We start from the raw sequence: 18,146 nt of genomic DNA, 5'->3' as shown, positions 1-18,146 counted from the left end.
CTTTGTGAGTAACCCTGGACAAGTTATTTGGCTTCCTGGAGTTTTAGATTCCTTATCTGGAATACCTGGAGGAGTTTTAGATTCCTTATCTAGAATACCTATTTCCTGGTGGTATTTTGAGCACGGAGTGAGAGTACTTGGAAAGTACTTGGTATAGTGCCCAGCCCATAGACATATCGCGCCATAAGTGATCACGGTTTATTACTATCATTAAATTTCAGGAGCACAGTACTACTTTCAACTGAGGCCAGCAAGGTCGCCATAACAACTTTTTGCCATTCACGTGGCTATGCCCTGCTTTCTTTTCTCTCCTCTAAAGAAGTCCTTGAATTAGCTCTGCTGGTAAATCCACTGGTAAATTCACTGGTAAATCCAAATCCCAGCCTTGTGGCTGCATATGATTTCTAGATCTTTTCCCACTATGGATTTTAAAACAACTACTACTGGGAAGAAGATGCGTGCTCTGGTCTTGGTGAAACCTGTAGCTTGAAGAACATTTAGAGATTGTTTCATATTTCCTGTCATAGCTATAAATTGACCTTAGGTTCATCATTCAGGAGACCTTAGATATTCACAGTAGGGTCTGTGTGAAGGAAAGGGGAGGATATCCGTGCTGTAGATCAAAAACTGATTCCACTGACTAAGGCTGATCTTAATTCCCAAGCTCTATGTTCTGCTGAACAAGAGTTACATTGTAAGAAACAGTGGAGCAGCTTGATTTACAGAGAGGTTAATGTTTTATGAATGCTGGGCTCACTTTGGCTTGGAGGCAATCTCTGTTTTGGGTAAGGCATGGATAAATGCCTATGCTTTTCTAAAATGGGGTGATTCAGGGCATGCTTTAGGAAACATTCCCAATTCCAGAGGAGGTGGCCCCTCCCAAACAGAATGCCTGTTAGGTAGATGAGGTCAGTGGACTCTGAGAATCACTCTGGAATATGAGAAGTGCTCTGAGCCAGGGAAGAAGTACCTGCTCCTCCTACAAGGCCCAGCAGTATCAGCGACAGATTATGCTTTTGCAAAACTAGGTTTACAATATCACAAATAGTTTGCGGGCAGAGAACATTTCCACAGAACAGGAAGGATGATTTCTTCAGACAGACAAAGGTAAGTATGTCCTACAGGACCTGGACGCTAATGGGGGCCAGACTCTCCTCTCAGCTGCCCTGTGCTGTCAAGGGCACATATGCGCACACCTCCCAACCTGGCACAGCCAGCGGTGGGACCAGCTGAAATGATGAGTCAAGAGCTGCTTAGACATTATTTGGCATTCCCCCAAAGAATGGCATTTGGCATTCCCCAAAGAAGCAGAACCTGCAAGTTATTTTTGAGTGATCACTATTGTTTCTGAACATCCTTATCAAAGCCATCTTCTATTTGTTCCTGGGGCTGTTTAGGACTTTCCTTTAGGGCAGGGTTTCTCACCAACATTGTGGACCAGATCTTCGCTGGGGCTGGGGCACGCACTGAAGGGTGTTAGCAACATGCCTCGCCTCTCTACACAGATGCCAGGACGCTCTCCCTCCCCTCCCACAGCCATGACAACCCAAAAATGTGTCCACACATTGCCAAATGCCATATCAAAAAGTCACCTGGGGCGGGGGGGCACTTGAGAACCTTTGCTTTAGACAAACGTTCAGGGGCGCTCTGGCTTCAGGGCGAAAGCTGGGAAACAAGTTGGATCTAGCTCGGAGTCTGCGGTTGCAGAGCCTGTGGGTGGGGCAGACGTGCTTAAGCACACATGACTGCCCCCTCCTGGATGACTGTGTCAATGCAGGCAAGATCCCCTCATCACATGACAGTCGCTTTGTCTCTATGGACTGGGCACTACAGCTACTATCATGGGTAGCTAATGGGTGTTAATGGGAAGTAGACTATGGGTAGATCCCAAGATATGACAGATCTCAGGGCATGGTGGTGGGAAGAGCACTGAATTGGGAGAAGGCTTGGTTCCAGGTTCAGCTTTGAAATGTGTGACAAGCAATGTGGGCCACAGCTCTCTGATGGTGAAGATGAGAGTAGGCAAGATGAACTTGGGACAGTGATTACTGGCTTGGGCTTGAGAGTCACACAGGCTGAGAGTCACATCTCTGCACTGTCCCCTGAGCAACCTCGGGCAAATAGTGGGACTTTTTTTGAAATCTGCTTCATCACTTGAAATCGGAGGACAGTAATACCTACTTCTCACACCCTTGGTGATCTTGTCCTGTCTTGTGGCTTCTAGTGCAATACACATAGCTGTTATGAGTTAAGTATAATAAACAGGTAAGGCTCTTAGAATAGTAAGTGCAATAGGGTCAGCTACAGTGAGTGCCACACAAGGTTAGCTATAAATGAGATACAGGTAGATAGAATTCCAATTCTGAAATTAACTTACACATTTATTGAGCATCTACTCCATGCTGGTATTATGCTGGGCCTCAGCTATTAGGGGGAACAATAAATGAAGCAAAAAAAGTCAGAGAGAGGATACCATCTGAGTTACTATCGGAAACTTACATGCTCCCATATTGGTCCATTCATTTCCCCTTCTTCTGCACAACTGTTTTATAAATTCCCCCTTCAACCTTCAAAAGCTTCCTTCCCATCCTCACTCTCAGCCTATGATCTTACCTCCTGTTTCACTGAGAAAACTGATGCAATCAGAAAACCTCTGCTAGTGCTGACCACCTCACAACTAACCTGCTATCAACACAGGTCCATAATCTGAGTCCTCTCCCAGAACATGATATTAATAAATGGCCCATGATCCTACGGCCACACTTCACCAGATCCCATTCTTTCTCACCTGTGTGAACATAACTCTTCAATAATTTTCACCCTTTTCATCAAAATCTTTCTATTGAATCATTCTCAACTATCTCCCATCTTTAAGAAAAATCTACTGTGGACTCTTTCCTCTTCCAGCTTCCTCCCCATTTCTGTTCCTTTTAACAGTGAAATTCCTCAAGATTGTCTATACTTACTCTTTCCAATTCTTTTCCTCCCATTTTCTCTTCACCTACTCCAATCATGATCATTCAGTGGTCAATCCTCAGTTCTTCCTTTAGCGGCAGCACTTGCTACACTGGACCACGCACATCTCTGTGAAACCCTTCACCTGCATTCCAGGGCCCCACACTCCACCCTTTCTCCTTCGACCCACTGGTCACTCCGTTTCAGTCTTCTTTGTTTGTTCTCCCTCATCAGGGAGGCACTTTGGGCATCCTGAAGTGCCTCAAAGCACAGTCCTTGGATTTCTTCCCTTCTCTGTCTACATTCATTCTAATCTCATGGTTTTAAATACTATTAATATGTTCCCAAGTTCCTAAATGTGAATCCTAGCCAGGACCTCCTCCACTAACTTCAGACTCAGATAGCTAACTGCCTACTTGACATCTCCATCTGGTAGTCTAAAAGACATCTCAATTAAAGCAACTAAAAATTAATTTCTGATCTACCCCTAAAATGCTATACTCAAATTCTTGCCCCATATATCAGTTTATGGCAAAGTTATCTTCCAGTTGCTCAGGCCAAAATCCCTCAGAGTCCTCTGCAATTCCTCTTTCTTTCATGTAACCAGAAAATCCAATTTGCTCTACCTTCAAAATAGATGCAGAATCCAATATGTCATACCACTTCCACCATTATGACCTATTCCAAGCCACCATCCTATTCTTACTGAATCACTGCTATTAAAATGTAGTCAGGTCAAGTTTTTATTCTGCTTAAAATCCTGTAAAGACTTCTTCCCAATTCAGGTTAGAAGCCAAAGTTCCTACAGAGGCTAGAAAGGCCCCAGGATCTGGCTGTGTGCACCCTGACTTCCCTCTGAACCAAGCTCTCCCTCGCCCACTCCACTCTCGCTGAATAGGCTTCCCTTGCTGTGCCCTAGAACTCCAGCCTCTTGCCAGCCCCTGTGCCTGAGATGTTTCCTCTTGCTTTAGATGGTCTTATGGCTCTGCACTCACCTACTTCAAATCTTTCTGCATCATCACCTTCTCAGTGAGGCACCCCCAATCGCCAAATTTAAAATGACACCCTGCCCCCTCATGCATTTCCTATTTGTCCTTTCTGCTTAATTTCTCTCCATGCCACTTATCAACTTTTAAAGTACTATAACATTGACTGACTTATTTTATTTAAGGCCTGTCTCCTTCTACCCTCCAAATTGGAAGAAAAGCTGTATCTCCAGCATTTTTAATAGGGTCTGACACACAGTAAATATTTAATAAATATTTGTTGATTGAATGAATGGATATATCTTCCTCAAGTAATATATTCTATTAAAGAGATTTGGAGACAATTTTCTAGAGATCTTCCTTGAGAGCATCAAAATAATCTGAAAGATATTCATAGTGCAGTTTGCTGTAAGTCTGGATATTATTAGCAAGCTTTAAAGCATTTCAAAAGACTAAGGTGATATAATGATTGTTATAGATGGCAGTTCCTTATGGAAGGCAGTCCAGCTGGTTGGGATAATTCCCCAAGGGAAGCAGGCCTAATTTGGAGAGATTCTACTTTCTAGCACATTCTGTGCACTTGGCCTTGTCCAGCAAACTGGCCCAAGGGTCCTGCCAGCCCCAGCCTGCTAACATTCATCCTGCCTGTGTCTCCCACTGGCTTCAGCTTCTGCTCTAACAGCATGAGGATTAGGAAAAAAGAGAGGAAAGTCTCACTGACAGGCAGCCTGCAATATATGAGTTCTTCATGTATCCATCTCATTTCACAACCATGACACTGATGTGATGTTATTCCCTGGGTCAGCACCCCTAACTGAATCCATTCAGGTATGGGACTGAGCTAAGAGACACAGAAAGAAAAAGGCATGGTCCTGGCCCTCATGTGTTCTTCCTCTTGTGGGATGACAGTACATCTTGCTTTATTGTTCATAGCATTTATCACTAAGGGATGCATATTTCCTTATTCACTGCCTCTCTGCCCACCCACTAGAATGTCAGGCCTGGAGAGCAGAACTGCTGTCTTGTTCACTGCTGTATCTCAAGTACCCAGGGCATGTAGTGTGACTCCAGGGCTGACAGGGCAGGCATGAGATAAATCGTTGTTGAAAGAATGAAGAATATAAAATATGCAAGGAAAAAAATGGAGGAGAAATATCTAAGTATGGCTGAGAAATTTATAGGAGATTTTCCAAGAAGAATAATACTCAAACCAATCTTGAAGAATGACTAGTTTGGGGAAGCTGTTTAGGGGGATTGTTGGGGTGAGAGTTGGGCAGGGGAGGGGATTCTAGGGGAAGATCCCAGCAGAAGCAAAGGTATGGGGATGTACATGGAGACTGCTTTCCTTTGTACCTTCCCAAAGGGACCAGGAACTTCTGAAATGCAGGAGCTGTTTCAACTCTCTCCTGTGCAACCTCCCTTTACTCTTTTCCTAGAACAAGACTGGGCCACTAGCAGGCTTTTGCAAAATAACTTCAATTATCTTCTAGATCTCTGACAACTTAAAAAAAAAAGACAATTTTCTTCTAAATTGTGTTATTGAATGTGCCAGAGAAAGCAAAGAATAAACTATAGAGCTGAAGGTACTAGACGTTCCTTGGTCAACATTAATTCCTAACATAAAAAATACATATGGTCCCTTATTTGCAAAGCAAAGCTCTTGTCTCATCTCAGCCTCCAAACATCCTTGTGAGGCAAACTTACATCAGTTTTCCATTGCAAAAATGGCAAAAAGGAAGCACAGAGGCAGAGCCAGCTTGGGTTCTAGGTCATTTGTTGGGAAACCTATGGGAAACCCTCTGTCTGACCCTGCTGCCTCCTTTCCAAGCCCACCCCTTTGTGTATCCCAAGTACATGGTGTATGCTATGTGCGGCCCTGTGATTAAATCTTCTAACTGCAGCACAGACTTCGAGGGAAGCCCGCTCCCTGCCAAAATCCAATATGGGTCTCTTCTATTGTACAGACTCTGGAGCTTCCAGACCACCTTAATGACCCCTGGAGGTGACCAGGTCATCTGAGCTCTTTCCAACCCACCAGATTACCAAGTTTACCAGTTTTCACTTTTTCCTATTGGAATTTAGTAGTTACTGTCATATTGCTGGTAACAGACAAATCCCAATGGACTACTAAACGTCATTGTTGGGTGGCACAGGATGGGGGCTTGATATGACCTGCTGAAAAAAAATCCCCAAACGAGTCAGAATTTGTCAACTACTTAAAATAATGATTAACAGTCATTAGATAAATAGCACATCTGGGCAAAAATGATCAACCCAAGTTTGCTCCTTTTTTTTTTTAATGCGGTAAAAAATAGTATTCATTCAACCATCTGACACAACTTAAACAACTATATGTGTGGCTCACGCCTATAATCCCAACACCTTGGGAGGCCAAAGCGGGTGGATTGCTTGAGCCCAGGATTTCTAGACCAGCCTGGGCAACATGGCAAAATCCTGTCTCTACAAAAAAATACAAAAATTCGCTAGGCATAGTGGCACGTGCAGCCCCAGCTACTGGGGAGGCTGAGGTGGGAGGATCGCTTGAGCCCGGGAGGCTGATGCTACACTTGAGCCTGAGCAACAGATTGAGGCCCTGTCTCAAGAAAAACAAACAAAAACCAACAAAAAACAAAACACAAAAACAAACAACTATTTATGTACTGAGGACGCCCACACACAAAACCAGGCACTAACTGAAGAGTGTGTCTGTCCCCGCCGAAGCTGCCTGTGGGACGTGGAATGAGACAATCGGGCACTGTGCAGCGGGCTCGCCACCCGATCACCTGGCGCCTCTTCATAAGAGGTGAAAGCGGCCCAGAGTCCCTCTCAAGTGTTAGCTGGGGCATCTTCTGAAGATCAAAAACTGATGCAGCTGCTGATCTGCCCAGCCCCAGAGCCAGGCTCTCTGGCACTGGTGAAAAGGCCTCTGAGAACAAAGGGGACCCTGTGCACCTGGGTCGGCCACAGGCAGGTGGAAGGAGGGGACGGGTGATTTGATTTCTATGATGCCTGACCCCAGCGGGGTGGGAAGGGGGGTGGTGGTTCTGTGTAGCACCTTCTGCCCTGAAAAGCCTAAAATCGACCTGCTCATAGATGCCTCCCATAGGTCCGGGGCATCCAGTTTCCTTTCCGGCCCCTCTACTGTTCTCGCTGTTTGCTGCTTGCACTGACAGTGAATCGTCACACTTCACTGTGTGATCCTGAGAGGTGGCTGCAGAATGACACGCCACCTTCAGCCCTGAAGAATAACCTCCAGGTCTCTCTGCAGTGGAGGCTACTAACTAAGCCCTGGGCCCAACCTAGGCCTAGGCAGGGGCACAGGCTGGCAATTAAGGGGCACAGGCTGGCAGTTCATGCCCAAGTCAGCCTTGGGGCTTGTTCCTTTCTGACTTCACTGGCCTGGGCTCTTCCCTTGACCTCTGTGGCCAGGTCCTCTCCTTGTGCTGTCTTGACCCCCGCTGCATCCCCCTTTGCCTCTTTCTGTAGTTTCTGACCTGGCAATTTCCAGCCTGCCCTCTAAGAAGCCCTCCCTGACTCACAGCGTGGGTTACGGCCTTGTTCTGGTGTTCCCGTAGCTCCCCAGATTTCTCTGATCATCACATCCATCAACCTTCACTGCGATCACACGTTTCATTGTTGGACCATCCTGCTTGACTGTAAGTACTGAGGGCAGAGAGTCGATCTCAATCCTGTTCTCTACCTCTTCCTAGTGCCGTGCTCAGCGCCTCATCCCCACAGAGCCCACCAAATACTTCTGAATTAAATTAAAACCATCCCTGCTCCAAAACATCATGGGGTCTAGCCATAGATACAGTTCCCCTTATCCAGATTCACAGCCAACAAGGTGCCCCCGGGCTGGGCTGGCTGCGCCTAAGGAGGTGGGAAGATGAGGGTCCTTCACTGGTCCTGAGACATATTTCCTAAGACCTCACTGTTTCTCTGGTGATTCTCTAGAGGCAAGGGTTCAAGCCCTACAGTGCTGCTGCCCAGGGCCACTGCCACCACCTCCATCACACCTCATCCCCAGCTGGCTCTAGCGGTCAACCTCCAGCCCCAGACACATTATGGGCACAGCCCACATGCACCAGCCAACTGCTGTGGTCCCCGATACAGCTTCATCCTGAGCAAACTTGAAGAGGCCTATTTTTTTTTTTTTTTTTGAGACAGAGTCTCGCTCTGTCGCCCAGGCTGGAGTGCAGTGGCGCGGTCTCAGCTCACTGCACCCTCTGCCTCCCGGGTTCACGCCATTCTCCTGCCTCAGCCTCCCGAGTAGCTGGGACTATATGTGCCCACCACCACGCCTGGCTGATTTTTTTGTATTTTTAGTAGAGACGGGGTTTCACCATGTTAGCCAGGATGGTCTCGATCTCATGACCTTGTGATCCACCCGCCTCGGCCTCCCCAAGTGCTAGGATTACAGGCGTGAGCCACTGCGCCTGGCCTAAAGAGGCCTATTTTTATTTCCTAGCTTTGTATCCCAGATGCAAGGGAGGTATAAGGTAGTGGAAAGAGCACAGGCTCCATTCCAGAGCTCTGGAGTCACAGCACGTCATGCCTCCCAGCTGTATGACCTCGGGCACATGACTTCCTCAGAACCTCAATTTTCCTGCCTGTAACTTGAGCATAACAATACCCACATCACATGGGGACTGTGATGCCTGGGGGACAGAACATAAGGAAGCATCCAGTACAGAGATTAGAATCTAGGATATTTTCAACAAAGGCTTGTTTCCTTTCATGCACCAGGGCCACTGCCCTCCCTTCTGACCAGGGCTGAGCCCACTTCAAGCTCGCTAGAGGAAGACCATCCAATGCTGAGACTTCACCTGTCTCATGATATCTATTCTCCCCTCTTTTCTTGGTTATAGAACCTCTGATTTTTAAATGGTGCGTGGCTGCCCAAAATGAAACTACATTTCCTGGTGTCCCTTGTAGACAAGCGCTGCTATGTAACTGGGACCTGGCTGATGAGGTGTGGGTGGAAGCGCCACCTGTGACTTCTGAGAGGGGCATGCTCACTTTCCTCCCTGCCACCCTCCTCAAGGTCGGAATAAGACATGGCAGTGGGAGCCTGAGCGGCCTTCCACTATGAGGTGGAAGCAAGGGCAGAGGCTGAAGAAGAAGAAAGCGGGTGCCTGAGTCCTTGAGCTCTAGGGAACTGGGCTAGCATGGATCCTTTCCGTGTGGACTTCATCTGTGTGACAGAGAAATTACTTTACATCCTACTTTAGCCATTGTTGTTTTGAGTTTTCTTTCACTTCTAGACAAACCTCATTCTGGTGGATTATACCCCTTTGACCAATGTTCCTCCCTGGGTAATTATCAGAAGTTCACTGCAGGCCTTCAGCGAGGTTCCAGGGAGCCCCCAGTAGAAGACTGCCCCTATGCACCTCTGAAGGTGGAAACGTAGGCCTCCAAGGGCCGTGCCTTCCAGGCAACCTGCTGACGATCTTGGCACTGTGGCCTCAGTTAGCTCCAGAGGAGAAGGAAGGGGATTGAGTTTACTAAGAATCTATTACATGGCAGCTGTTCTTACTTTTATGACTGGAGCCAGTAAGGGACAAGATAAACTTGAGAAAATGTTAAGGAACTGCATCAGCCTTGCTGATTTGACATTAGCTGTGGTCCTTATCTGTCTGGTGACAGTGTCAGGAAGCCACTTACTCTTTTGTACTTGCATCCATGTGTACTGAATTTGGGCCTTAAGAAAATAAAACAGAGGAGTTAGAAAAGATCTAGACAGTGCCACTCAAAGTGTGGTCCACAGACAAGCTGTCTGACCTCACGTTGTTAGTGAGATAAAAAGCTTGTGCCAGAACATAGATCAACTGCATCACTAAGCACACTGTTTCTCAGCTGACATTGTTTTTTCCATAGCAAGACTTTCTCAATGAAGGAAGCAATGGAATGACGTCCATTCTAGCTAAGCTCCTTATCTGGCTTCAGACTGCACTCTGAATAGTGCTCCTTTAGAATATGCTTGCCCTGTTATGGAGCTTTACAAAAACATATACTAGGTCCCACCCCAAACCATGTGAATCAGAATCTCTGAGGCTGGGGCCCAGACAACCCTATTTTAATAAAGCACCAAAGCTGATTCTGAGGAATAGCCCTGATGATGAACCACTGTGTGGATATGAAAAAAAGATGGAGAGAATCTTGTCTTTTCAGGACCAAGGCATGTGAACTGTGAGTTTGCTTTAAATGTACACTGGCTCTGCTGGGCATAACACTTTTTTTTTTTTTTTTTTTGAGACGGAGTCTTGCTCTGTCACCCAGGCTGGAGTGCAGTGGCATGATCTCGGCTCACTGCAACCTCCACCTCCCAGGTTCAAGCAGTTATCCTGCCTCAGCCTCCCGAGCAGCTGGGATTACAGGTGCATGCCACCATGCCCAGCTAATTTTTGTATTTTTAGTAGAGATGGGGTTTCACCATGTTGGTCAGGCTGGTCTCGAACTCCTGACCTCGTGATCTACCCGCCTTGGCCTACCAAAGTGCTGGGATTACAGGCATGAGCCACAGCACCTGGCTGCATAACATATTTTTAATAGAGTCTTTCCTGGGTTCTTCTTTATCACCTACTGATTTGATAGGGGTTGGCAAATTACCTTGGATAAAATTTATACCTGGAGACATCTGGTAATATTCTTACTGTTGGCCTTTGTTCATATTATAGTTTTTCCTAGAGCTTTCAGTCCTTACTGAATTTATTCTCTCATGAAACACAAACCCAGCTTCTTTTGTATTGGTCTTTAAAACCAATACAAAAGATGTAAAAGAACTTCCCACTTTTCCCCATGACAGAGCCCCAAGCACCATCACTGCTGTCATCAGACACCTCTGGCTCAATGAGGGGTTAGGTGCCTACAGAAACAGGCCAGTGGTTCCAAAATGGTCTTCTGTGTATGACTCCAAGGTGATGGAACCCACACCCACTGTCCCTTACCTGCAGTTCCCAGGCTCAGCAGCACAGCCACCCAGAGGACCCAGAAGAAAATGAGGATGGCAAATGTCCACAGTGGCTGGAACAGCAGGAAGGGAGCACTGCTGATGGCTTTATTTGTGATTTGGAAAAGCTCAACTGTCAATTTTATTCTCTTTCTGAGAACAAAAATCAAGACGAGCAGCACTGCCTGGTGAGAAAGGGGTTTGAGTAAATTACTTCCAAATAATGGAGAACTGGGTAGAGCTCAAAGCAAGCCCTGCTATTATGACATCTCAGCAAACAGCTCTTTTAAGATAGTTACTCACTACTTTGTTGTAATTTTACAGATGCATTTGCAAACACTAATTGAGCATCTAGTAAGTGCTGGCCCTTGGAATAGATCTTAACAGATATAATAGTGAACAAGACACAGTCCCTCCATAAAGGGCCTTGTAGTCTGGTCAGTGAAAAAGATAAAATGAGAATAAGGTCTTCTAATGTCAAGGAACTGTCTTATATCCTCCCCTCCACATCCCACAGAACCCAAGATGTTGCAAAAGGCAAGGGAATACGAGTATGAGGCAAAAAGACTCAAAGCCACCTTCTGTGCCTTCTTCTAGCTTTCCCTCCCTGCATATAAACATTTACAAATCTCATATTAATGAAACAAACCATTCTGCACCCCTCCATCCCCATCCAGCCACTGCCATCTCTTACTGTTTTCTTGGCCGAGCTTCTTGGCTTGTCTACACCCATCATCTGTATTTCCATACCCCAACTCATTCTTCAACCACCCACAAACATCCAGACCCCAACACTCTTTTGAAACAGCTCTCTCTGAAGTCACTTCACGTGACCTCCTGAATGTTAAATGCCACGGAAACATTCCATGTCTTGCTTGACTTCAGCATAGCATTAGATCCCTTGTCCACTCTTCTTTTCTCAAAACTTTTTCCTCCCTTGGCTTCCGTGATCTTTCTTTTAGCTCTCCTACTTCTTTAATGGCTGCTTCTTGAGATCTTCTGGGGGTATCTCCTATTCCTCTGTGCTTTCAGCATCCTTCCTAGATGCTGACAACCTCCAAATAAAAACCTCCAGCCTCACTTTCCTCTAGGTGCTGGAAGAATAAGCACATCAGTTATTGACAAGGCAATAACATGGATGTGCTACAGTATGTCAAACTCAATTTATCCTGAATCAAATTCATTATCTTCATACTAGAACCTCCTCTTCCCCCTGTATTCTTTATCTCCAGTGGCCCTAATTTTTCTGGACTTTCCAAGAGTAAGTTAGGTTCCCCTCTTGTGTGCTCCCTTTTTATTCCACACTTATCCTATTGTACTATTTAACATATTCTATAAATGTTTTCTCGTCTGAATTTCCCATTAGATTAGGCTCCTAGAGAGCAGGGCCATTCTTATGGTCAAGGACTGGCAAAGTGCCCAGTACAATCTCAATCACCTCTGGTTCAGTTTCCTCAATACTTCTCATGCCATCCTTTCCTCTCTATTTCCACCGCTGATGCCACAGCTCAAGTCTCAGCCTCTTTCTTCTAGACCCCAATAACCTCATTAGCTTTCTGCATTTAACCTCCCTGACCACCACCCCCGCCCACCTCAATCCCTCCTCCACTCCACAGCTAAGGGGAACTTTGTAAAGCGCAAAGACAAAGATGGTGTTTCTCGGCTCAAAATCCATCTACGGCGCCCCAGTGCCTCTGGAGAAAGATCAAACCTATCATCCTTGCAGATCAGGACCTTCCTGACATGACCCTCTCTGCACCTGCATCTCAGGCTTCCATCAAGGGAACTTCCTGCAAGTCACACCCCTGCCCATGTGACCTCATGCATGCTGTGCCCTTGGCCTGAGATGCTCTTTCTCTTCCAGCTGTGCCGGAGCATTTCTTCCCTCAACAGTCAAGGGGAGGAAAGACAGTCAGATGACAGTGGATAAACTGTGCAGAAGCTGCTCCAGGATCTGGGAGCACAGCCTCCTGACCACACAGGGAGGGGTGTCAGGAGAGGCCCTGCGAGACACCCAGAGGAGACCTTCAGTTGTAAAGGCTGAGGAGGAACTTCCATCTGGGCTTTTCTGAGGATGAGTGAACTAGCTCATCTAACAACCGGGAATTGGTAAGAACTCACAACAAATGAACGGGAGGTGAGCTGGGACTCAAGTCTGCCTTCTAGAGTAGCCCCTGTGCAGAACTCACAGACCCGGGTGAAAACAGCCTCTCTGCTCACACGGCCTCCCCTCTCCCTAACCTTGCTCTGGCCCTGAGATCTGGGTGGCATAAATGGTGCAGTGTACAAACACAAAGGGAGCCCTGTGGAGGGTAGACGGAGGAACTGGACCCTCCCCAGCCCGCAGCCCTGCTCCTCTTCCCCTGTGCCCAGCCTGGGGAATGGGGAAGCCCTTTCATCTCCAGCCTCCTTTGCAGACTCTGTTGAGTGTCTGGCCTGGTCCCTGCCTGAGGCGAGAGCAACCAGGTGCTTTACTTTATTGTACCCTTGCTCCCTGGCACATTTTATGTGAAGATCACAAACCCAAAACCTCACCGTGGAAAGGAGAAAATGTGAAAACTACCAAATATGGGAATAGAAGGATTTCCTATGAGAGAATTTTGTTGGTGTGAGAATCTGCATTTGCTGCAAGATTCAATGGGCTTGTGGAAACCCCTGGCTGCAGCTGCTCCACAGAACAGTCAGTAACCAACACACCAGCAGCAGCGACTCTGGGTGACCTGAAGCCAGTGTGGGGCCCGCCCCAGGGCCTTGTGATTTGAGCCTTCCTAGCAGCCCCTGGAGAGGGTCCTGAATGACATTTGGTTGCCAACCACCCACCACCAGTAACTAATACCTGCTCCCTCAATATTCTAAGTTGGCCTGTTTTCAACTAGAGAGTTCACTGAGGAGGCAGCAGGTTCTCTGAACACCAAAATAACCCAGTGGCCAGCGGGTTTGGAAACAAAGGGCTCTGTGTGCTAGAGGGCAGCGGAAGCTGAGCATACACTAGCAAAGGGGAGCCGCACCTCACAAACAGGGAATGGGAACTGCCGTAAGCCTGCCTCCGCCCACACACCATGCCCACCTTGTAGCCCCTCGGGGCTGAGAACAGTGCAACAGCAAGGATAACATAGTAGTCTCTGGGAGGTGGCAGAAATGGCTTGGGAAGAACTAAAACCTTTTCTTCTTATTTTTGGAGGGTTTTGAATTATCCCTATACAGGTATCTCAAATCCAAAGAAGGCACATTCTGAACCAAAAGAAAAACAAATTCTAGTTGTTTTTGGCTAGAATTCAATGATTTGGATTTCAGGGTTCTGGCTGGCTACCTGACCTACTGCTAGAAGAGCATTTCTTACCGTGATGCCTGTAGATACAATAGCAAACCCCAGCACGCACTTCATATTTTCCCTTTCTGTGTCCAATTCTATGCTGAGGTCATTTGTATAGTCATAATACAGCCACCATAAAACACCGCAGACAACTAGAAAAGAGAACAGTAGCAGAGCTCAGGGCACGCGCCATGGGCTAACCTTTCCCCAGCACACAGAATCACACAGGGAAGTCCAGCCACTGCCCTCCGGCCACGTGGCACTGCTCTGGCAGTGGGTCCCAAATACCCAGACCCTACAGGCAACTGCTGCCCTCTGGAGAAGCTGGGCAGAGCCAGGGCAACCCATAGAGGACCCACAAGTTCTGGGATATGCTTGTTTTGAGAGACCCAGGATGGTGACCCCAGAACACAGGCGCCTAACTCACAGGTTGGGTCTGGACACAAGCAGAAGGAAAACCCCATGGACAGGATGGTGAGAGGGACAATGCTAGAGCTCACTGTCTAAATGTTTTAAGCAAGCTCTGCTGGTGATAACTCCTGTGGGAGCCTGGATGTTGGCTGCTCACCCACAAAACCGGGCAAATTTACACGGGCTGTGGGAATCATGGAAGTCAGAAGCTCATTTGGAAGATGCCCTGACGTTGCAAGTACTCCAAATTTAGGTACGAAATACCACCTTATGCCATATCCACAGTAACTATAAGAAGGTTGGAGTGGACAGGAAGAAACACCCCTCAGAAGTCATTGTGCCTGTCCTCCAATACAGGGCTACAGGGCTCTAAGTTGCTGAGGGCAGAGCCGATGACTCAGGGGAATGAAACATGACAATCACATCAGTTTTTAGAAATTAAAATATAGTCACCCACTGCATGATGACATTTTGATCAACAATGGACTGCATATATGATGGTGGTTCATGAGATTAATAATACTGTACTTTTCTGTATTTAGATGTGTTTAGATACACAAATACTGACCGTTCTGTTACAGCTGCCAACAGTATTCTGTACAGTAGCATGCTGTGCAGGTTCGTAGCCTAGGAGTAATAGGTTATACCATGTGCCTGGGTGTGTAGTAGGCTCTACCATCTAGGTTTGTGTAAGTGCACTCTATGATGTGCACACAGTGAGGAAATTGCTGAGTGATGCATTTCTCAGAACACATCCCTTCCTGTCATTAAGTGACACCTGACTGTACCCCACACCAGTTGGTAAATGGCTGCTGCCTTGAGCCTCCTGCGTGCCCTTGTCCCTCGGACCTCTTTCCCAACAACTGCTGGTGAGATCCACAATTCAGCAACCGGGAAGGAAATATGGGCACAGTACAGGGTCTCCAGGACTCTGCTTCCATGCAGGCCTGTGTGTCTTCCAGCTGGTCAGAGCCTTTGCATGACAACTGTGGGCACCCACGTGCCAATGGGTGAGGTGCGTGTTCAGAATAAATCCTTTAAAATGCTCCCAATGGGTACTGGGATTCTCTTTTAACATTATGGATATAGGATCACGCTATTGGAAAGCTCATCTCAGGGGCAGCATAGCATAGCAGAAGAAACAACAGATTTGGCTGGACGTGGTGACTCATGCCTGTAATCCCAGCACTTTGGGAGGCGAAGGTGGGCAGATCGCTTGAGCTCAGGAGTTGGAGACCAGCCTGGGCAACATGGCAAAACCCCATCTCTACAAAAAATACAAAAATTAGCTGGGTGTAGTGGCATGTGCCTGTAGTCCCAGCTACTTGGGGGGCTGAGACAGGGGGATCGCTTGAGCCCAGGAGGTTGAGGCTATAGTGAGCTGCGTTGGTGCCACTGCACTCCAGCCTGGGCAACAAAGTGAGAGCCTGCCTCAAAAAAAAAAAAAAAGAAAGAAAAAGAAAAAGAAAAGAAAAGAAAGAAAAGAAAAAAAAAAGATTGGTCATTAACTTTGCACTGTCTGTGAGACATAGCAACTCCCATCATCCTCCCTGAGGCCAAGTTTTCTCATTTGTAAAGTGACGGGGCTAGATACTCGACTCCATGTAGCTTAAAAATGCCAACTTTTAAGTTCTATACTTAATAGAAAGGATTTTCATTTAATCGAAAAGAAATCAATCAAGTAGAGAAATACTTACACAACAATCCCAAAATAACCAATGAAATGAAAATGTGAACCAGAAGGGTGGTGATGAATCTGAAGGTAAACATCATGGCCAAAGACAAGGCTGAAAAATTAAGCAAAACACACAAACCTCAATAGCAACAAAGGGTAGGGGAGATGATGGTAGCACTGCGATGACAAAACCCTCCAGAACAGTGAGGGCTGAGGATTGTATTCAATCTCTAAATATCTTGGGATATCTACTAAACACTAAATAAAAATAACAAGGTATACGTGGGGCAGTCTCTGATGCACCATTCAATCCAGTGTGGTAAGCCTGTCTCTGAAAGTCCTAGTATTCTTCTCAAAAATAAAAAAAATTTGGCCAGGCATGGTGGCTCAAGCCTATAATCCCAGCACTTTGGGAGGCCGAGGCGGGTGGATCACCTGAGGTCAGGAGTTCAAGAACAGCATGGCCAACCTGGCAAAACTCCATCTCTACTAAAAATACAAAAATTAGCAGGGCATGGTGGCGGGCACCTGTAATCCCAGCTACTCGGGAGGCTGAGGCACAAGAATCGCTTGAACCTGGGTGGCAGAGGTTGGCAGTGAGCAGAGATAGTGGCACTGTACTCCAGCCTGGGCAACAGAGCAAGACTCTGTCTCAATAAAAAGAAAGAAAGAAAGAAAAAAAATTTTTATAGCAATATTATTCTCAAATGCCCAAATCTTTTTTTCTTACAAGTCCAAATGAACCATTTAAAATTTTTATCACACTTAAATCTTTTGACTTCATACTGAGCTTATGTAAAGTTCTAACTTTACATGTTCTAAGGTACTCTTATTAAATATGAAAGATTAATAATGTCTTTAAAATGAAGAATTTAAGATCCTAACCATGAAATAAGCTGTATGTACTTTTTTTGACATAGGAAATCAGGATTACATCTAGATCGGAGTTACGTTTAGGAAGGTGGGTTTTGGGATCACACAGATCTGGGTTTGAGCCTTAGTTCTGCCACCTCTTCTCCTAGGTGTGCAACACTGGCCAAGTCCTAAATCTCTCTAAGCCTCAGTTTCGTCTCCTATGAGTGGTACTGGGATTCTGATGAGGTTTTAATGAGTGAAGAATAAGTACGATGCCTGGCACATGGTAAGGGCTCAGTAAACGACAGCTGTTAATACCATTATGAATCTAATAAGTACATGACAATGTCCTTGCAGGGACATTAGGTCATTATATAAGATATCAGGAATAACTTGAGCTTTTTTTGTTATATATTGTAACCAAGCCAGTATTTGGGAGTCAAAGCATCTTGTTTGAGTCAATTGAAGTCATTTTCAGCCTAAGTAAGAAGTCTGAAAGTCATAATAGTGACTAGTTAAATATCCCCAAGCATTCAGGAATTAGGAACCTTTTAGTAATGAAATTGTGGAAAATTCAATTTGTTAACTTTAGAAATATGTTAATGTCTGACCAAAGTTTCTCTCTACCAAGAGGTTTGCGGGCTGCCACTGGAAAGCGAGGAGACAATAGGCTCTTACCACTGTCTAAAGGGGCAGAGTGTATTAACCTGTTCAAAGAGAAAGTTGGCTCTTGATTTCAGCCAACTGAAACATAGAAAATGGGAACTCAAAAGGTCAAGAGTGGGTAGCTGCTTCCAGAAATGCCCAGAGAAGGCTCAAGGCCTTGACCTGTCTACAACCCAAAGCAGGTATGTCCCTTAGAGGAGCAGGATACAGCAGGCCCTTGAAGTCTGACTCCATTTAACATGGATGCACACATGTCCTTGCCCTGATCACCAAGCAGCTTTCCGATCTGGCTCACCTACAGGTGGAGGCATGTTTGGCCAGAAGACATGGTTTCTG

The 18,146-nt window shown here is 46.2% G+C and overlaps 1 protein-coding gene across 6 annotated transcripts in view; it reads right to left on the bottom strand.

Moving 5' to 3' along the window:
• Nucleotides 1-18,146, bottom strand: part of SLC44A3 (solute carrier family 44 member 3) — a 75,991-nt gene that overhangs the window by 40,099 nt on the left and 17,746 nt on the right. For all 6 annotated transcript variants that reach the window (XM_063625556.1, XM_063625557.1, XM_063625558.1 and 3 more), the window contains 3 exons: nt 16,312-16,401; nt 14,231-14,355; nt 10,889-11,075 (listed from right to left, as the gene is read on the bottom strand). In XM_063625556.1, coding sequence (XP_063481626.1) covers nt 10,889-11,075; nt 14,231-14,355; nt 16,312-16,401 — 402 coding nt within the window. The remainder of the gene's footprint in view (nt 1-10,888; nt 11,076-14,230; nt 14,356-16,311; nt 16,402-18,146) is intronic.

This window comes from Symphalangus syndactylus, chromosome 12 (assembly GCF_028878055.3).
Source record: "Symphalangus syndactylus isolate Jambi chromosome 12, NHGRI_mSymSyn1-v2.1_pri, whole genome shotgun sequence".
Classification (NCBI taxonomy): Eukaryota; Metazoa; Chordata; class Mammalia; order Primates; family Hylobatidae; genus Symphalangus; species Symphalangus syndactylus.
The sequence above is the reverse complement of the archived record's forward strand: the minus strand, read 5'-3'. Positions and strand labels throughout refer to the sequence as shown.